This window comes from Lemur catta, chromosome 7 (genome assembly GCF_020740605.2).
Source record: "Lemur catta isolate mLemCat1 chromosome 7, mLemCat1.pri, whole genome shotgun sequence".
In the NCBI taxonomy this organism is placed as follows: Eukaryota; Metazoa; Chordata; class Mammalia; order Primates; family Lemuridae; genus Lemur; species Lemur catta.
Genome location: NC_059134.1, coordinates 59,457,560 through 59,478,226, shown reverse-complemented (window position 1 = coordinate 59,478,226; position 20,667 = coordinate 59,457,560). Strand labels below are relative to the sequence as shown.

Below are 20,667 nucleotides of genomic sequence, written 5' to 3'. Positions count from 1 at the left end.
TCCAGCACCACGCTGGGACGAGCAGGTGCAACCTGAGTGCCCTGGTTGGCTGCTTGGATCTGTCTCTCAGGTTATTCATTCACCCCTCCCTGCCCCATGGAGGCTCCAGGGTTGACCGTGTGAACAGAAGGGGATACGCAGCTACCAGCTCTTTGGTTCCCTGGGAAAAGGCTAATGACTCGAGCTGAAGCAGGACAGCTGTTCCATAGATAAAAGGAAGAACTTCCCAATAGCCCAGGTCAGGAAGCGAGAGACCAATGTACTGAGGAGGGGCACCAGGTCACCAGTACATTCACCTCTGGCGCCCACCTCTGCATATGGGTCTGGGCTTGGGAGGAGCAGGCTGGCGTGGAGGCAGAGGGATGGGAGCAATGACCCCCAAGGAAGAGGCTGGTTGGGTCAAGCTAATGAGCCTTCCTCCTGCTCTGGGGGCCACTTGCTTGAAGCCCTCTCCTACCAGGCACCCCTGGAGCCCATAGGGGCACCAGGGTGAATGGCAGGAGAGGGGGATCCACTTACAACCGAAACTGGGGGTCAAAAATTGAGCTGCCTCCATCCTGTTTCCCACCGTTGCTCCCAGCCACCCCCAGGCATGGCTCCTCAGCACGAACCAGAGAGGGGACTAAGGGAGCCAGGGGAGGTGCAAAGTTTCAGGAATTGGTAGACTTCCCTGTGATATCACAAAAGAATGGGCTGCATCGAGATTGATGGAGAGTTCTGTGCTGTCACAAAGGGTGTGATTTAGGAGGGCCTTAGTAAGGACTTTCACCCTGCCTTTACCCTGATACCTCCTATTGACAAGGGCCTGATGGCAGAGCCCCAAGTCCTCTACAGATAGCCTGACCTGACATGTGCTGAAGAGGGCCTGGAACAAACTGGGCTGCAGGCAGGGGATGATCAGGGCTGTAGACAGGGAGGAAACTGAGCAGTGGGAAGGGGGAGATCAGGCTGTGGATACGAAGGAAACAAGGTGTGGGGAGAATGTAACAAGGGAGAAACCTACATGCAAGCAGGGCAGAACCCGCCTGCAAACCAGAAGACACCAGGTAGAAGGAGTGGAAAGACCACAACAGAGGCTGAAAAGCGATCAGGCTGCAGGCATGGAAAGCACAGGGCTCTGGGCATGGCAGAGCAAGGACGTGGGAACACTGGGCTCCAGGTAGGGAAGGAATCAGGCTTTGGGAATGGAAAACAGGCTGTGGGTGGGAGGAGAAGAGAACTGGAAGCTAGGAGTCAAGTGAGTCGAGGGTGGAAGGGACAGGCCCATGGATGTGACAGAGATGACAGCCCCAGTCAGGCACAGAGAGAATTGCAGGAATTGAGGCATCAAGGCAGACTGTGGCTCCTTGAGACTCTGAAAACACAGCGCTCGGGCCTCTGCTTTCCCAGGCATTGGTGTGCGGGGAGTATGCGTGGCATGTGTGTGACGTGAGGGTGGCTGAGGCAGGAAGTTTGAGGGGGTCAGGGAAGGCGGGATGTCAGTCAATGCAATTTCTTTTTGAGAATGAATCCCCAAAGGACTTCATTTCTAATCAAAGAGCTCATGTTTCCAGCATCTCCAAGGTACAAGGTCATTGGTGGAGAATGAAATTCACCCTTGCTACTTAAGGATCTCTGCTAGAACCAAGAACTTTCTAGAATGTGCCTTTTCCAGGTGCCTCAAGGTCTTTAGCAACAAGAGACCCAGAATAAGGCTTGAGTGGCCATATATCCTGAATTGCTTGGGACTGTCCCAGTTACAGATATCCTATCTTGTTGCCCCATAAACCAACAAAAACCAGAATTACCAACACCTCGGTAACCAAACCACACCTGCTCGGGGCTGCTGTCAGGCCAGAGGTGCTGGCTGTCACTAGGGTATGGAGAGTAGCACTCACCCTGCACTGAAGAGCCCCTGCCTGCTGCATCCTTGAGTTCCTGTCTTCCAGGAATGCAAAGTGTGAGTTTTGACACTAACAAATCTGGGTTCAAATCCTATTCTACCACCTACAGATGGCCCTGGGCAAGTCAGTCAAAGCCTGTTTTCTCACCTGTGAAATGGGGATAACACCTTCCTCACAGTACAGTAGTAAAGGTTACATGTATCAGAGTGTGAGGGGCCAGGAGCCAAGCCTGCTTCCTTAGGGAACATTAGGTCTGTTCCCTTTTTCTAGCTCTCCTGCCTCTCTGCTCCATGCCAAAGGGTCAGCAGCTGCTTTTCCAGGTGCCTCAGCCATCCTCCCTCCCTTCTGCCCACACTGACGGTCTTGCTCTGCTCCATGGGGCCAAGCACCCCTAGAGAGAGGGGGCTCAAGAGATAACATCCCAGAACCAAAAAGACTGACTGGAGGGGCAGACAGGCTCAGAAGCGAGGCTGTCATCGTAGAGGTAGGCAAAGGAGAGTGGAGGAAGTGTTTCCCACAAGGGTCAGCAGGAGCCCAGGCTGCATTAATAGAGGTATAAAGTGCAAAGAGAAGGAGGTGAAGGTTCTCTCCTTCCATGACAGCCAAGATCTGTCCACATGTCCTCAGGAGATACAAGGGGCAAAAAAGGGCTGAAGACACTGTTGGGACAGCTCAAGAAGGACCCGTGGGCTTGGAACCACGTCTCTGCTGCTCACCTCTGCAGGGCATCTAGGCTCTGTGGCCCTCGAGGCACAGGTGGGAGCCACGGGGCATGATGGGAAGCAGATTCGCACCTGAACCTGAGCAAAGGGCTTCTCCCAGGCAGAAGTATCCCCCTAGGAACAGTGCAGCCCCAAGGGAGGAGTGGATGAGCACCCCTCTCCAGAAGTGTGCAGAGGCTGGGCAACTTGCCAGGGTTACAGACAAGACTCCTATCACAGGCGGAGCATGGTTCATAAGCCTCTCTAGGCCCACCCGGATATTTTAGGATCAGGGCAGTAGCAACAAGGACATTCTGATAGCCCCGGAACTCTTTCTCCAGGGTTGGAAATGGGTTGGCTCCAGGGGTGACAGGAGATGAAGATCAGAGCTCTAATTCAAACCTAGGGGCCTCCATTACTGGCTCCTTAACTTCCACAGAGTCCTTTGGAAAATTCTAGAACATCACATTGATAAGGGACCCTATCTTGGGGAAAGGACCCCGGGATGGGGTTAGGGATGAAGAGCAGGAGCTTAAGCCATGGGCCCTGGCATGGGGGCCAGTGTCAACGGGCAAGGGGGCAGGGAACCATGCCTGGATGGCCAGGAGCCTTGGCTACATCCCCACACTCCCACCGGCTCACTTTGCCCCCCAGGCGGTGTAAGGCAGCCAGCAGTCGGCCCGCAGCTACTCACGGTCTCAGGGGCCCCGCTCCACGGCCTCTGGCTCTGTTTGATAGAGGATCAGGGTTATGGAAGAAGTCGTCCCAGGTCTAGAGCCAGGACAGCAAGTGCAGTGTGCGCGAGGCATGTGGCACATATGTGCAGGTGGGGGTGCCAAGATGAAGTCTGGTCTGGGAGAACACCCAGCATGTGGACAGAGTGGGTGTGGAGTGTGGGCTGGGTGGGGTACAACCTGTGACATGACAAGGCATGCATGGCCCACAACTTGGGGCTGTCACCACAGAGCATGTTTTTGAGGGTGCTATGACAAGGCACAGCCAGAGGGGAGAGACTACGGGTGTGATGTGATGGCATCCAGGTACCAGGGCCTAGTGGGGCTACAGGGAGCAGTACAGTGGCCACCCAGGGCCACAGCTGGAGGGTCCCTAAGAGTGTACAGCTCCTCCCCACCACTGTGCCATCCCAAGTCGCCATGATAGGGATATTCCCACTTGCAGACCAAGGGGAATGTCTGATCACACTGAGGGGTGCAGGTGCCCATGGCAGGGCAGAACCCAGTGAGGCCACTTACCCGGACCTCCTTGTAGAGCCGCAGGCAGCTGCTGTTGAGGATGAAGTAGCGATCGTGGAAGCCGCCTGAGGGCAGGCCCAGGCCCAGGAGGCTTCGGTCCTCTCGGAACTTCATCATGCCGTGCTTGGTGTCGCCCACACGGCTGGCTGGGGGAGGAATGGAGTGGGCATGGGCTGCACCAAGCCCCTAGCCACGGACCCAGATACCCCAGGGCCAGGTCCCAGGATAAAGGAAATTGTCCCATTCTGCCCCAGCCCCCATACAGGCTCGCCCACATGGCACCCTCTGCCTGAGCTGCTCCTGCCTGGTGCCACCAGTTCCTGCCCCGGTTCTGGATAGAGGGTCCCACCCTGCCTGCCCCACCTACCCAGGTACAACAGCATGGCCTCCATGGACTGGTGCTTCTTCACCACCAGGTGGCTGTCTGTGCCCAGCCCGTGCAGGATGGGCAACACCTTCTCAGCAAAGTGCAGGGGGCGCTCTGAGGAGAGGTCACACCCACTGTCTGTCACATGGCCTGACACCACCAAGGGCTGGCACGTGGGCACATACCACCTACACATCCACTGTCTACTCCCACTGTCTGCTGGCACCATGCCACGTCACCATCATGACCACCCTCCCCACGACCAGGCTTCAGGCTTGACACATCTGGCTGTGACCAAAGCTGCTCAAACTCAGCATGTCCAAAACCAAGCCCATGATCTTCCCCCATCAGGGAACTAGCAGCACCACCACCCACCAGGCTGCTCAAGCCATAAACAAACCCTCCTGCCTCTCACTCTCCACGTGTTAGATCTCCCTGCTGTCCATCTCCTACCACCCTGGCCCATATTACTGTCCTCTCCTTGGACTAAACCATGACCTTCAAAGTTGTCTCCTGCATGCACTCTCACTTCCCTTGCTTCCTCTCCCTACCCAGCGGCAAGTAGCAATCTTCCTAAACTCCCAATCGCTAACCCTGCTGTGGCCTTGTGTTGCTGCTGGGCCCCATGTGGCCGTCTCTGCTTCTCCAGGATCTCCAGCTCCGCCCATGCCACAAGCCCCATGCTGCCCTCATCTCCTTCAAAGGGCTGTGCCTGTGGCCACACAGGGCTTTGCTCGCGCTGTTCTCACTCCTGGGAGCACTTTCCCCCCTTCACCAAGTAAGCCCTGCTCTTCCTTCACGTCCTAGCTCAGGGAAGCTCTGGCAATGCTGTGTGTCTTTCCTTCACAGCAGTTAGTACAGCTGTAGTTGTACATGTATCACTGGCAGTGATGGTTACAGTAATGTCTCCAACCCCAATAAACACAGGGACTATGTGTCTGGCTCCCCAGCCAGTGCCTGGCGCTCAAAAAATGAACACATACACCCTCACCCCCACTGCCAGCAAGACCACCCTTCACCATAAGATGCCTTTATCACCCCCTCATCACCATGGGCCTGTCATACCATCACAACCACCCTAACCCAACCCCTGCCCCGCCCCATCCTCCTCTCCTGCATGGTCATGACCACCAAGAGTGGCGTCACCCCACAATCCCATTATCAAATTCAGCATCATCATCCCTGCAAGCAACACCATCCTCGCTGACACCTAAGAAAGCACCATCACTTCTAACGCCATCCACCCCCTTCTCTGTCCCTCCTAAAGCCACATTACAGGCATCACCTCAACCCCTCCCAGCAGCCGTCACCACCACCGAGATCATAGGCTCATCAGTGTGACAGCAACATCTGCCATCCAAAACTAGTTTCACTGCCCCGTTCCCACATAGGGTAGGGGAGGCGAGACAGGGGCTGCAGCCCAGACGAGACAGGCTACACTACTCTGCACCAATCTCAGCAGGCACTCACCTGCCTCTTCCCTCTCATTGACTTCGAAGCACGTCCAATAGTCCTTCTCCCTGATGCCCACGTTCCGGCGATCCAGGATCTCCAGGGTGAGTTCTTCAGCTGTCATAGACGCTGGGATCTGCAGGGGACCAAAAAGAAGGAGGTCAACCTACCCCATCCCCAGCCTCTGCTCTACCACACCTTCCTGTGTGATTCAGGGCCTAAGCCCACTGGGATGCAGAGGGGTGGCTGTGAGTGGTCCTTACAAGCAGGCCCCAGCACCAGCCAGCTACAGGTCCCAAACCAGGGCTCCCCTTGGGATGGAAGTGCCACACCCATGACCATCTGAGCCTGGCCCGCCCACCCTGACTCTTCTGACCCCTTGGCTTCTAGGTCCCCAGCCTCTACCTTGACATGCTGCTCGGCCTCTGCCTTCTTCTCTTCCAGGTACACCGTGCAGATGAAGTCGCCGGCATGCTGCAAGGAGACAAGGTCCAGCTGGAGGCCTAGGGAGCAGGTGCAGGCGGCTGGCCCAGCCCCCCACCCAGGCCTCGGCCTTCACCTGGGTCCCACTGGCAGTGCCGGCCACTCGCATCTTCACAATGGCAGTGATCTCCTCCCTCTGCTTCCTCAGCTCCTCCTCATCCACCTGGGAAGGGGAGAGGGGCAGGTACAGGTGTCCATTGCCATCTGGGGGGCTGAGCCCTGCCCTCCACTGCCCACTGGCCAGGGACGCACACTAAACACCACCACGTAGTGGCTAATGAGATCTTCCACCACACGGCCAGCCTTGTAGTCCTGCCCGTCTGTCTGGAAGAGCGTGGGCCCAAATACAATTGCCAGGTTGTGCGTGTTCATCTGGTTCGTGTCTGAGAAGCACTGGACGCTGGAGAGGGGAGGAGGGAGCCCTTGAGTGAAGAGTCCGGCCTGTTACTTCCCCATCTCACCTCGCCAATTTCTGACAGAGACTGGCCTAGTCACGTGGACCACTAGCTAAGGGGGAGGCACAGTCCTTCTGGCCATGTCTTGGGGAGGGCTGGGAAGCTGGGAGAACTGGTCAAGGTACCCTGGTCCCAACCTGAAAAATCCTCTACTCTCCCACCTGCAGGAATTAAGCTGAGAGACAAAATGTCCAAGATTAGGGCAGATCGTAGTCAATACTTAGTTCCCAGGTGTACCTGGTTCCCAGGGTAGGGCGGTCAGCCAGGCTGGGGGTAGAAGAATCTTCTCGACCCCATCCCCCCAGTGTCTCACAATGGTATTTCCCCCTCACCAGTATAGGTGGCTGATAAGGGCCTTCACTGTGGCCCGGTTGACAGGGGGCAGACGCACCAGGAGCTCTCGGTACCTGGATACCTTCTCTTCCTCATCCTCAATCTCTGGGTGGGGGAGATAGACCAGGTCAGAAACCCCCCACAACCACCCTCTGGCTGCTCTGCCTCTCATGCTGGGTGGAAGCAGCAGTTCCCGTGCTCCCCAAGTCAAAGCAGGCCAGGCACTCAGCAAGGATGAGGCACGTCAAGGGGCCCTGGCTCTATACAGAGACTGTGGGGATAAGCAGCAAGGAGGCCGGGGAACTGGAGCCGGCCGTGCCCCGGGCACGCCCAGTGCTAGTGCCCAGTGGGAAGGGGCTGGGAACGCTGAGATACAGCAGACGGGGCTGCACGGCCCACCTGAGGCCTCCAGCCAGGCCAGGCGCTGGGCACGGGTGAAGAGCCCATCGGGCAGGTCGCGCAGGAAGCGCTTGAGCGCCGAGGAGACGTCGTCCACGTGCTGCTCGCCCTCTTTGAGGCGCACGGAGCGCGCGTCCTGCCGCAGGCTCTCCAGCAGCCGCTGTGTCTTCGAGGTCTGCCCGCACTTGCGGTAGATGCCCTCCGAGGTCAGGCCTGGGGCGGAGCAGGGCCAAAGGTTTGGGGCCTTAGGCATGGCGCCAGGACGGGCCACTTCCCAGGGCTCCCGGGAACCAGGTGCCAGGGACTCGCGGGCGGCTCCCTGGGAGGGCGGGGCCTTGCCGTGGGGCGGGGCTCACCGCACTGCGTGATGTAGTCCACACAGCGGTACACAATCACCGGGATGTCTGAGTCCCCGAGCTGCTGCTCCGACAGCGTGTCCCCCAAGCTGGCTGCTGCTTTCTGGATGGCCCCTAGCCAACCCATGAAGTCCAGCTTCCGCTCCCCCTGGATGTACAGCGTCCTGGGCCCGGGACAGGCAACTACTGAGGGCCTGTCCGACCACCCCAGACTTCTCAGAGCCCCCGAGGGAGGCCCTAGCTTACCTCCTTCGTTCCACCAGCACCAGCACCTGGTTCTCACTGTCCCCTTGGACGGCTGTGGAGGGGCCAGTCAAGGTAAGGCCTTGTTCATGATCCCTCTGGGCACACACAACCCTGGGACCCACCCACCAACATACAAGGTCACTGAGATGCACCCCCAGGGCAGGAGAGAATGTGAGAAGGCAGGCTGGCTCCTTCTGGCCAGGCCGGGATAGAGTTCAGACTTCCAGGCAGGGGCTGGGGGCCTGGGAGCCCAGGATAGGGTGCCCTGGAGGTGGGGGGCCCAGGTCTGGGCACGCACAAAGTTCCTGCAGTTTCCGTAGTTGCAGTGGCTCTTCACAGGGCCCCTCTGGGAAGACGGCGTGGAGCTCAGAGCCGGTAAGGGAAAACCAGCCCTCCTGGGCCTGCTGTAGGCTCAGGCCAGCTTTGTAGGGTAGACGCCCAAGCCGCTCAAAGTCCTGGGCCAGCAGATCCTCTGCCAAGGGAGGCACAAATGCCTGGGGGGGAGGCAACCAGGGGAGGCTGCATCAGCCAACGACCCTGCCTGACCGGGACATCCCAGCCTCCCCAGATACTATCAGGGATGGCCCTTCTCTGGACCCCACAGCGCCAAAGCATTCTCACCCTGTGTTGTAGCACTGATTGCCCTGCTGCTACCCTCTGGACCCCATCTGTCTCCCCAACCTGCATGGGAGCTACTGAGGAGCCAGGACCAGGACTGGTTCATCCAGGTCCCCAGAACTCTGAGGACTGATCCCCTGGAGGCTCACAGAGAACTGACTGAGACAGCACAAGGGACCCCAGAGGGCACCTGGCTCTAGTCCCTAAGGCAGAGCACTCCCCTGTATCTTCCCTCCAGCCTCTGCTCACATACCCCTAGGGACAAGGAGCATACTTGTCCAAGATGGCTCCGACTGTTATTCATTATTAAACATTTACAGAGCACCTACGGAACACAAGGCCCACAGCCTTTCTGCTGCAGAGCTGAGACAGGTCTCCTGACCTCCCCCAAGAGGGCTGCAGATTGCGTCAGGCCCTTGGCCTGAGAAGCCTTCCTGGTATCTGCTACCATCGCTCCAGCCCCTGCTCCATCAGAGACAGGGGAGCTGGGATACACGGATCAGCCAGCAGGCCCCACCCTGCCCTTGTCAGACACGCCCTACCCACACCATGCTAACCCAGGCCCACCTTAGCAATGCACTTGACCCACTCATGAGCCAGCGCCGCACTCTCCAGCCCAAACAGGTACAGCCGTTCTCCCTCCGTGTACACCTCAAAGGTGTGTTCAAAGCTGTAAATACACAGGCCAGGACTCAGGCCCACTTCGCCCAGCCCCAGCCCACCCCCCTACCAACTGCCATTCCCTGCCCCTTCTGCATCGCCCTCCTGATTGCCCTTCCTGGGCCCCCTAGGGGTGGTGGAAAAGCCTTGGGCTGTGGCCTCAGGAGACCTGGGTCAGCCCTTGTACAGCCCCAGTTTGCTGTGCGACCCTGGGGAGGTCCTGCACTTCTCTGGGTCTATTTCCCTGTCTCCCTAGTGGGGATTGGACCTTATAGCAACACTAGTCAGTTATGTGCCCAGGGGTGCTCACCCGTGGGTGTCGGGAGGGGGCACTGCCAGGCACACAATCTCGCTGGCCCGAATCTCCCCGTTGGGGGTCACTGCCCGCTCATTCTCATAGTAGCTCAGGACCCCGTCACTAAGGACACACCAGCGTCGGCTGAACTCTGGGGAAAAGTTGGGCAGGGGAGCCATCAGAGAGCCCCCAACACCACCTGTAAACCACCTCTGCATCCTCCCTGGACCCTATTCCCACCTGACCCATGTGCTCTTCATCCTAACTCAAAAGTTTCCCCTGAATCATCCTCCTCTCTGCAGCCCCGCCCCCCTAGCCACCCTGCACCTCATCCTCTGCCCCAGACCTCTGCAGCAGTCTCTTCATTGGTCTCCTGGCCTCCAGCCGGCCTCTTCCAAGACCTAAGAGTGACCTGGCGAAAACCAGACTCCACCCTTCCTCCGATCAAAAGCATTCCATGGCCCACCTTGTCCTCAGAACAGGTCTCTGCTGGGTCTGCCCCTGCCCACCTCTCTAGCTGCCTCTCTGTCACTCCTGCACATACCCTGCGCTCCTAGCTTTTGCCCACCTGTTCCCCCCACCACCCGAGTGCTGCAGGAAGCCTTCTGTACCCACCCCGGTGCAGAAGCACCCGTCACTCTGTATTCTGCCTCCTCCTCCAGTGGCTCTGAGGAGACTGACAACATCCCATAAAGGAAACAGAAATGGGAATCTGGACCAGGAAATGTAGTGGAAAGAATAGAATGTCAAGGCCATGCAGGCTTGTACAGTTCATAGCACTGAGCTTCACAGTGGCTCAGAGCTTCCTGGCACCCAAGGCAAAAAGGATGACTCAGACAGTTACATAAATGACATTATCAGGCAGAGGGAGGTAGACCGGAGGCAGTGAGGCTGTGAATGGCATACGGCCAAAGGAATCTCCCTGGGAGTTGGGGGGCTTCATCCCCAGGACGGCTCACATAGGAGGTGTTGAGGGATACAGTGAGCAATGGCCTCAACAATGTCCCCACAGCAGACATTGTCTCTCATCCTGTCTGTGAGGGCCTGCCATTTGCCAAGGATGGGCTCCCTCCAGAAGCAGCAGCCCTGCCTCAGTCTCCCTTCATTCTGCAGACATGTGCCAGTGCCCACTGTGTGCTAAGCACCGTCTCAGGCACTGGGCGCTACGGTGGTGCCCAGGAGTTGTTTCTGTTCCCATGGGGTTCAGAGAATCGACAGATATACACTTTAGAAGACGAATTAATACCATACAATTCATGTGAAGAGAAAGTAGCGTAAAGGGAGAGAGACGGGCATGCTATTTTGGATGAGGTGGTCAGGGATGATGTCTCTGCAGAGCTGACATTTAAAGAGACACCTGATTAAAGTGAGGGACTAGCTGGGCATGGTGGCGTGTGACTGTACTCCCAGTGACTTAGGAGGCTGAGGCAGGAGGATCACTTGAGCCCAGGAGTTCGAGACTAGTCTGGGGAACACAGTGAGACCCCATCTCAAAAAAGAAAAGGTGAGGGACTGACCATGACAGTATTTGCAGAATAGCACTCAGGGCAGAGAGAAGAGCTAGTGCAAAGGTCGTGGTGGGAGTGGCCACAGCATATCTGAGGACTGGCGAGCAGGCTGGCAGAGCTGGAGCACAGTGAGCGAGGGGGAGGGGTCAGAGAGTAACAGGTGGGGCCCCGGGTGTGCAGACTCCTGTGGGAGGTGGTAAGGACCGCGGGTTTTACTGGGAATGGAAAGCTGACATAAGAGAAGGACCCGGCCTTTAAGTTTAGTCCTCAAACCCTCTACCATCCATGGGCTCCAGATACCAGATGCCCCCAGAGGTCAATAAAGGCTTCTTCAGTCCAGAGAAAACTCTGGCAGTGACCTGCTCTGCAGTGCTGTGCCCCACCCCCACTCCCAATTAGTCCATTTATTAAGCAACTACTGTGTACCAGAGGCCATATCCAGGAAGCCCTCTGGGGTGACTCTGCCAGAGTCCACTTGGCACCCTCGTGGGTCTACCAGCCTGGCCAGGCCTGGCTGCCCTGGCCCTGCAGCCCAGCCGGAATGCCATGGGCCGGGACGGTGTCTGGGGTGGGACCCACCTTCCCGGGCACGGCGGTCGTGCAGTGGCTTGCCGGCAGAAGCAGTCTTGTAGAGGAAGCCACTGTGGCTCACAGTTGGCAGAACAACCGAGTAGTGCTTTTCCAGGGGCTTCATCGAGTCCAGCCGAGGTACCTCTTTGGAGGGGGAAAGAATGTCTGGTCACGCTAGCCATCCAAGGGGTGTCCCCACCCTACTCCCACCCGGGCCGGGCATCCAGGCTCACTTTCAAGTCTCCAGCCCCAGCTCCCCAGCTGCCTGACCAACAGCCTCCGGCTTCTACTCCCACTTCCAGGGTTTTGCCCAAGCCATTTTTCCATCTCTCCCCACCTGTGGAAATTCTACTCCCTTCCCAAGGCCCAGCTCCAGCACCTCCCCTTCCCAGGGAGCCTCCCTCACTCCCAGCCCACCCCACTCTCCCTGTTGCAGGCATAGTCCACTGGCACAAGGGGGCCATGGGGCAAACTCAGCAACAATCCCTGGAGAGAGGTTTGTCCCAGACACTGTGCAGCTCAAGGAAGCAGCCTGGCTCCAGCCCTGCTCCCAGCAGTTAACAATGGGGGGGGTGTCTGCCCCCCAAGCCCACGCCAGCTGGGTGGTCTCCTGTGCCTCCCCAGACACCTGGGCTCTCTCCAGCCCGTCGCACCCCACCCACTCATGGCCCTGAGCCCAGAGCCCCAGCCACTGAACTCCACCCTCAGTCCTGGGATGTGGCCCCAGAGGCCAGTCCTGGGCCACGACCGGCGCTGCTCACCCCCATGGCCCCTCCTCACCCACTGTGAGAGTGGGAGCCAAACGGGACCCAGACCAGCTCTGTGACTGAGCTCCACCCAGAGACAGCAGCAGACAGGGCCACCACAGTAGGTGACCCATGCGTGGAGAAATGCAACACACCTCCCCCCAACAGCAGCACAGACACTCTGCACATGCACAAACCCCGAAGTTCTCAACATCCCTAGGTGCGAGGAAACAAAGATCCAGAGCGGCTCAGGGGTACAGAGACACTAGCACATGGACACCACCCTGAGGGGCCCACACTGCAAGTCAGGAAGGGACATCCCAATACCTAAACAGAGTCATAGGGACAGAGACACAACGGGACACACATATGAACCACAAATGTACACTGACATGCAAACCCAAACACACCCCAAAGCACACACACTGCTGCACCCAGGGCCCCTCGAGGAGTCACAATCACAGCTTGAGAGTGGTGCGTAAATCAAAGCGCACAGGGCACTGCAGGGCCCCTGGCAGACCCCCACTCCACAAGCCCTCCAGAGGGCCAGACCCTGTCGGCGGGGATGCCCCGTCCTCGGCCACGCTCACCTGTGGTCCGGTTGTTCCGAAGGAATTCCATCTGCAGTGTCTGCCCTGCCTGCTCGGCAAGAGCCAGGGGCGTGGGGGCCTCAGGGTCCCCCGAGAAGCAGCTGATCCCAGCCCCACAGCCCAGGAGCGCCTGGGTCTCAGCCAGGTCTGTGGTGGTGACTGCAGCACACAGGGCCTAGGACGAGGGAGGGGAGGTGAGCCAGAGCAGGGACATGGGTGTGGGGGAAGAGAGGGAAGAAGAGGAAGGAGTCCCACCAGTCTGGGGCGGCCCATCCTCAGACTGAAAGAGAGAACAGGGAGGAAGAGAGAAGAGGAGCAAGACAGAGGCCAAGGGAGGGAGGGTGGGCAGGGGCTGCCTCGCAGAGGCCGGGGGTCCCAGCTGCCGGGCCTCACCCGTGCTGGCGGCCCGGACACAGCTGCCCCGTCAGCCAGCGAACCTCCTCAGATCTTCGGCTCCCTCTGCCTTGTGGAGGGGCGGAGGGGATGCTTTGTAGCTAATTCCTCCCACATTTGAATTCCTCACCGCCTGCCCAGCCCTCCTAACCAATGGGAGCTGCCGCCCTCCTGGCTCGCAGGCCAGACTGGGCTGGGCAGGGGGCAGGACACAGGACGCCTGGGTCCCTGGGAGGTGGAGGGCTGGCTCCTACTGCGCTCCTAGCTGGACTGTGCCGGCCAGGGAGGGGCAGCTTGGGGGAGGGGCTGAAGGCCAACCAGAGGTCACACATGGCATCCCCCTGCCTAGGAGCTGGCTGCCTCCCGCTCAGGCGGAGGCAGATAGAGGCCCAAGGCTTGGCTCCCGGCCTGTCAGGGCCTGGGGCCCATACGGGGCCTCTTCGTGAGTGGGGTGAGGATGGGGGTGGGTCAGAGCAGCCCAGCTGTTTTTCATGAGCCTGACAGGAAATAGCATCCCCATCAAGTTCACTCCTCTTGGCAGGATTCAGAAGGAACAGGACAGGGTGCGGGAGACAGAGGAATCAGGAGGGAGGCAGACAGATGCTGGGGAAGTGGCCTTGACCCAAGGGTCAGGCCTGGCGTCTCCCTGCACTGCCCCAACTTTCCATGTTGCTTAGGCAGGGCCCTCCTGCCCTCTGGGCCTCAGTTTCCCCCCATGCCAGCTCATCACTCTGAGGTGGTAGAAGAGATGGGATAAGACAGATGAGGGATGGGCAGCAGGAAGGAAGGGAGTGGCATCAAGGGCCCCAGCGGTGCAGCGCCCTGACCTTGTCCAGCTCCTCCTGGTTGCCAAAGAGCGGGTGGTAGCGGCGGTACTTGCCCTCACGGTACTTGGCCTCCAGGTGGCGCCGCCGGGTGCGGGGGCTGCTGCTGGGCTGCAGGGCCTCACTGGGGGGCACATTGGCTGCCCAGAAGTGGTTCCCAGCACCATTGCCCAGCTGTAGGAAGAGCTGCGGGTGTGGGCAAGAGGTCAGGCCAACAGCCAGGGGCTGTGTCCGGCAAAATCTCGGTTTCTGACGTTGTCAGGCCAAGGGGCTGGGGAGAGCCAGGCCATCTGCCCCCTTTCCCAAGGGGAAGGTGAGGGGCAGCCTGGCCTGGTGGTGGCCGTGGGCGTTCCACCCGCTGGGCTGAGCCCAGGTCCTCGGCTCGGTGACAGGACAAGAGGCAGAAGCCTGACAGGTGGATGCCTCAGGCCCCACCTGGTCCCTGGGGCCCTTTCTGTTGCCCCGCCCAGTCCCACATCTGGAACTCTGCATTCCTGAGGCTATCCTGGCTGGGGGCGGTGCCTGACCTGTCAGCCAATGGGGTGGGCAGGGATTTGGGAAACATCTCCTGTCCCTGACATTCCTCTCTGGGAAGAGGGGTGGGGCAGACTCTGGGGGAACACAGGGCCAGCATTCAGGGAACTCGTTCATTGGTTGATTCTCCTCATTGTTCTGCAGCCAATTCCTGGGCCCTACCTTGCCCTTTGTCAGGCCCTATGTGGCGCACTAGGGCACAGCAGAGAGCGAAGCAGGAACAGTCCCTGCCACTCTGACTCACTCTGTGTCTTTGCACAAGTTGTTTTCTCTCCGTAGGCCTCAATGTCTGTAAACTGGTTATTCTAATCCTAATTCACAGGCTTGTTGTGAAAGTCAGTTAACATAACGCAAAGTCTTTAGCACTTATGTGCCAAACACACTGTGGGGACATAGGAAACTGAGTGACACCCAAACTGCTCTGGAGCCTGCAGCTTGGCTGGGGCTGTGACCAACGCCCTGTGTGGTAGCTGCCTGAGTCTGGCCTCCTGTCCTCCCCTGGGAACTTCAAGTGCACGGGCACAAATGTACACGTAAGTGTGCACTTGAAGTGTATATACACATACCCACTGGTGCCAGGGGTGTGCAAGGTAGGGGAGACGGCCCCGGGTCAGCCAGGAAGTGGATGGAAAGAAAGGGCAGGGCTTGGTGGTCAATATGGATTTGCTGTGTAATCTCAGGCAGATTACAGCCCTGTCCGGGGCCTCAGTTTCCACATCTGTACAATGACATGAGAGTTGAACTAGATGGGAGGTCAGCAAATTCTTTCTCTAAAGGGCCAAATAATAAATATTTTAGGCTTTACAGAACACATACAGTCTCTGTTCCATCTTCTTCTTTTTTAACAACGCTTTAAAACTATAAAAACATTCTTAGCTCACTGGCCAGTTTGCTGACTCTGCCAAAAATCGGTTTTCCCAAAATCCCCACCCACTAGATTACCACAGAGGTCTCTTCTGGCTCCTGGATGCTGGGGTCAGTGAGATGGGGGAGAGGGGGCTGGAAGACCCCAGCAGGGCTGCCTGCGGCAGACCCCAAATATCCGTGGCAAGCAGAGGCATCCCCACCTCGATGAGTGTTTCTGTCCACACCTTCTTGTCCATCTTCAGGCTCCGCACCTTGGAGACGCCAGCGCCCAGGCCCCGGTGCTCGCCTGCGGACAGAGGGCCGGGCCCAGGATCATCCGGCGCTCCCCTTCCCGCGAGCACCCCCAACCCCCACTGCCCATCCCGGGGCCGACAGGCACGAGAGGCCACGGGCAGCACCAGGGGAGCCCTGCAACCCTCACTGGCCTCCTGCACCAGCCCCTGGCACTGGCTCCCTAGAGCCCTGCGTGGCCCCTCGCAGGCCACTCTTGGCACAGCTCTGCAGAGTGATGGCTTTAAAATGCAAATCCCTCACTTCCAATCCCTGCTTTCAACCCTCCTGTGGCTCTCAGAATTAGATCTCAAAGCTTTACCTGCTTCCCGTACATCATCTTTCTGCCCGGACTCTCTTCCCCCATCTCCCCATGGCTGCTCCTTCCTGTCATTCAGATCTCAGCTGGCACGTCGCCTCCGCAGAGGGCTTCCCCAACACACGACACGTGCTCTGGCTAGCACTCGGTATTCCCAATACTTCTGCTGGTGCGGGTGTGCATTTCCTGCCTCTCCCCACTAGAGCGGAAGCTACACGTGAGCAGGAACACTGGCTGCCTGCGTTAGGGCTCTATCCTCAGTGCCTAGAACAAACCTGGCACACAGTAAGCGCCTAATAAACCTCTGTGGCATGAAAGGACCAGAGGAGTTGGGGCTGGAGGGAACGGAGCCTTGCCCAGCTACAGGCCCCACAAGGGACCCCTGTGTGGGGAGAGGGGCTGGGGGGCACTAGCAGCGCCCGGCACTGCCTGGCTCTGGCCTGGCCTCCCTGAGCCCCCTCCTATGAGCACTCAGTCCACTCCAGCAGCCCATGCCCCCACACGCTGGTGCCTTGCTGACCTGGTCCCCAGCTGGGGCGTCACTTTCCTGCACCCAGACCTCATGGCCAAGGCCCCTGGACATTTGCCCTAGAAATCCCACAGACCTCAGTGTTCTTCACTGAGCTCAGCAACCTCCCCAGACTCGTTCCTCCCGGTGGGTCCCCACTTCCGAGGGTCCCCACCTCCATCCTCCCAAAGCTGCTGCCTAGGCACTGTCAGCTCCTACAAGGGCTGAATTCTCAGCGCCTAGCACAGTGTCTGGCACGAGGCAGATCCTTCATCGATGTTGGCGGAATGGATGAATGAATCTGGGGCTCCACCCTCTTTCGTTCCCATCTCATCTTCCTCATCTGATCAGCCACTGAGACTTGTACGCTGCGGATCCTAAACACCCCCGACCCCAAGTGCTCATCGCTTCCCCAGGCCAGGCCTCCTCCTCCTCCTCCTCGCTCTCCTGGACCCGGCAGCAGCCTCCTCACTCAGCTTCCGCCAGACAGCCAGAGTCTGACCCACAAATCTGACCCTGTCCCTGCCTCCTGTCTCCCTCCGGACAAAACACCAGCTCCTCCCTCTGCATGCAAAGCCCCGCCTGGCCTGGCCCCTGCTGGCCCCTCTTGCCTGGCCTCCCCCACACTTCTGATGTGACAGGGATGCAAGACCCCAATAGTTCTGCGCGCAAATCCAGGCTCACTTGCCAGATGACCCTGACCAAGCCACTTTCCCTCTCTGTGCCTCAGTGTCCCCACACCGATGTGAGTGGTTGAATCCCTGGCTTGCGACACAGGGACTGGAGGTTAATCAGGGTGGGAAAGGCTTGGCGCACAAGAGAAGCCTCGGTGCCAGTGGCTGCTCTGACTGCTGTCTCCACTGCAGCCCATCCTGCCAGACAGGTCACCTGCCACCCGACTGGCCAGCCCTGCCAGGCCCCTGCCCGGTGCCCCGACCCCCACACACCTGCGCAGCGCTTGCAGATGACGACACAGAGGTTGATGGAAGCCCAGTCAGGTTGGGCAGCACCACAGTCGGCACAGAACCTGTTGGGGGCCGCGGCCCAGATGCGCTCGGCCACCTCTGAGGTGGACAGGGCCTCGGCGATGGCTCCCTGCATGGCCTCCAGCCACTGCTCCTTCTCTAGCTCCGAGTCGGCAGAGAAGCTGGAGACACAGGAGTGGGGGACTGGTGGGGAAGGGCTCGGAGGGACTTGGGGGCAGCACGAGGGGGCCCAGCATGAAGTGTTGGGGGCACAAGGCATTGGGAGCTCCTGGGCAGAGGAAGGAGGCACCTGGGCCTGGTGGGGAAGGTGGGCGTGGACAGAGGCACCACGAACCTGAGTGACACGGGGGTGGGAGAGCCTGGGGGGTTCTGCCCAGCCTGCGGAGTGGAGAAGGACGCTGGGAAGAAATGACGCCTGAGCTAAGACTTGACAGATGAGAAGGGCTGAGCCAAGTGAAGAGGTGGAAGGGCATTCTAGACAGAGGGAACAGCATTGCAAAGGGGCAGGATGGCACATGGGGCAGTCCAGGACCTGCGGGCAGGAGGGCAGACTGGCAGAGAAGAGGCTGGAAGGCAGACAGGGACAGGCCTGTGCCAGGCAGAGGAAGTCAAAGTGTACCCTGAGGACAATGGAGAACCTGCAGAGGGTTTAAATGGGAAGGAGGGGAGGGCACAGAGATGTCTTAAAAAGACCTCTCTGCCATCCCCATCCTCAGCCACCTTCCTATCCCAGCCCCAGCTGTGACATGCGCTGGGGCCCCACCCCACAAAGAATGCCATTGGCCCAAGATATCCAGACACCCGCGGCCCCGCCACGCTATTCCTGTTGTTCAGGGTGGGAAGCCCTGGTTGAACAATAAATGCCTAACTGCCTGTAAAAAATAAAAAAGAAGAAAGGCCTTCTGGCTCTTTCCCTGCTGTTGCTGCTGCCACCACCACAGAGTCACACACGTGTTCAAGAGTCCACTCCACCCATAACCCACAGCCACGGCTGAGGAAGGCATGGCTGCTGGGTGTCATGGCTGTGAACACCCACCACGAGAGGTGCCAGGGACTGCCCTCGTCCACGACATCCTGGCATGTGGAATTCGCAAAGCCGCCAAAGGCTCAGGCAACTGCCAAGCCCATCTTTGTGTGCTTACATCCGACTGTGACGAGCCACATGTGTCAAGTTGGTAGAGGCCCTTTGTGCTGAACACCAAACCAACCTAATTAAAGTTAACGACAATAAGAAACTAGGGGAGGCTGGGCGCAGTGGCTCATGCGTGTAATCCCAGCACTTTGGGAGGCTGAGGCAGGATGATCACTTGAGGCCAGGAGTTTCAGGCCAGCCTGAGCAACATAGCAAGGCCCTGTCTCTATAAAAAAATTTTTAAAATTAGCCGGTCATGGTAGTGCACACCTGTACTCCCAGCTACCTGGGAGGTGGAGGTGGGAGGATCACTGGAGCCCAGGAGTTCGAGGCTGGAGTGAGCTACCATTGCACCACTGCACTCCAGCCTGGGGGACAGAGTGAGACCCCGTCTCCAAAAAAATTTTAAAAAGAAAAAAAAAAAAGAAACTAGGGCAATGAGTAGGCCTCTGTAAAACTGACAAAGAGGGAAAACCCCACAAAGTGACTGGCCGCAGTTGTGCGGTAGTTAAGGATTATAGCAAACAATCTCAGGCCAAGGATATCATCAAAGAGTATTTCAAATGCAAGAAATGAACACATAAAAGCTTGGCCTCTCTCTCAAAAAAAAAAAAAAAATGCCTCTGGCAGCCAGAGTGGATGGAGCGGGTAGGCCCAGACCACACCAGCAGCCAGCGGGAGGAGGCAGGAGCCTCGGGCTGTGGTGAGGGCAGAGGGAGGGAGCGACCAGGTGGGGATGGTTTGCCCAGGGGTGAAAGGAGAGGCCGGGAATCCCATGGCTGGAGAGGGGCCCTGGGCAGCGCGGGGTTGGGGAAGCTGAAGGCAGGACATGGCCACAGAACTGGGGACGGCAGGCCTAGAGCTCAGAGGAGGATCTGGGCTGAAGGCAGAGAGGCGGTGCTGGTGACAGTGCCGCTGCTTACCGGGCAGTTACTACCCAGTGCTACAAAGCTCCCCAGGAAACTGAGACACAGAGTAACCAAACGATGTCCCAGGTGACACAGCTAGTCAGTGGTGGACCCAGGGTTCAAACCCGGGCACAGCGCAATGCCTCAGAGATGGCAGCTAAAGACCTGGGAGTGCATGAGGCTGCCTAGGGAGAGGGCAAAGGACAGAGACAGACAATGAGCGAAAGCTGAGGTCAGGAGACCAAGACGGCAGAGCCTCGGAGGCTCAGGAAGGAGCGCGGGGACAGGCCCAGAGACAAGGAGGAGCTGGTCAGTGGACAAGAGCACTCTCGGGGCGTAGTGGGGGCAGCAGCGGAGAGGGCGGTGGGTGCAGAGGGGCGGGCAGGGGAGGGCAGTGATGGCCAGAGGGGCGCGGCGGAGCATGAGACCTCCTAGAAGGGAGGGATGGGAGCAGGCCGGCTCCCGCACAGGTGGGGCAGCGCTGACAAGGGCTGGGGAAGCCATCCTGGGAGAGGGGGCAGCTTCCTGTGCTCTGCAGAAAGGAGCTCCTGGGAAGGAGTGGGAGAGAGCAGAGGGGAGGGAGGGTTCACCTGAAGATGCGGTAGGGCGTGGTGAGGTCGAAGCTGCGCCGGTCCACTTCCTTTACGTTGCCCACGTTCATGTCCACAAAGGTGATGCCGATGCCCAGGTGGTACTCCTGGCAGGCGGGTGGGACGGGATGAGGGCAGGGCTTTGGGGCAGGGCTTGGGCCCATGTAGCAATGAGGAAGGGGTGCAGGGGCCAGGGCGGAGGCAGGAGGGCTCAGAACTAGGGGCAGGGGACAGGCAGACGAGGGGCTGGGCTCAGTGCAGGGAAGGGGGAATGGGAAGGGCAGGGCTCAGGTCCCAGGGGGGCCTGGGACAGGGGCAGTAGGGGGAACCTAGAGCCGGGGAGGGATGGGGGGCACCTGGAGTACAGGGGAATGGGGCGGGGCTGGAGCAGCAGGAGGGACGAGGGGGACGGGCATGAGCA

At 58.9% G+C, this 20,667-nt stretch overlaps 1 protein-coding gene across 4 annotated transcripts in view; it reads right to left on the bottom strand.

Annotated features, from left to right (window-relative positions):
- The window catches only part of ARAP1 (ArfGAP with RhoGAP domain, ankyrin repeat and PH domain 1), a 39,111-nt gene that overhangs the window by 3,784 nt on the left and 14,660 nt on the right, over nucleotides 1-20,667 (bottom strand). For 2 of the 4 annotated variants that reach the window (XM_045555532.1, XM_045555534.1), the window contains exons 9-27: nucleotides 20,247-20,353; nucleotides 17,578-17,777; nucleotides 15,734-15,819; nucleotides 14,136-14,318; nucleotides 12,916-13,090; nucleotides 11,589-11,723; nucleotides 9,517-9,652; nucleotides 9,114-9,216; nucleotides 8,227-8,422; nucleotides 7,929-7,980; nucleotides 7,683-7,846; nucleotides 7,327-7,539; nucleotides 6,927-7,032; nucleotides 6,392-6,539; nucleotides 6,216-6,302; nucleotides 6,062-6,130; nucleotides 5,675-5,792; nucleotides 4,205-4,318; nucleotides 3,838-3,983 (exon numbers count right to left, since the gene is read on the bottom strand). In XM_045555532.1, coding sequence (XP_045411488.1) covers nucleotides 3,838-3,983; nucleotides 4,205-4,318; nucleotides 5,675-5,792; nucleotides 6,062-6,130; nucleotides 6,216-6,302; nucleotides 6,392-6,539; nucleotides 6,927-7,032; nucleotides 7,327-7,539; nucleotides 7,683-7,846; nucleotides 7,929-7,980; nucleotides 8,227-8,422; nucleotides 9,114-9,216; nucleotides 9,517-9,652; nucleotides 11,589-11,723; nucleotides 12,916-13,090; nucleotides 14,136-14,318; nucleotides 15,734-15,819; nucleotides 17,578-17,777; nucleotides 20,247-20,353 — 2,538 coding nt within the window. The other 2 variants (XM_045555531.1, XM_045555533.1) reach the window with 2 other exon arrangements.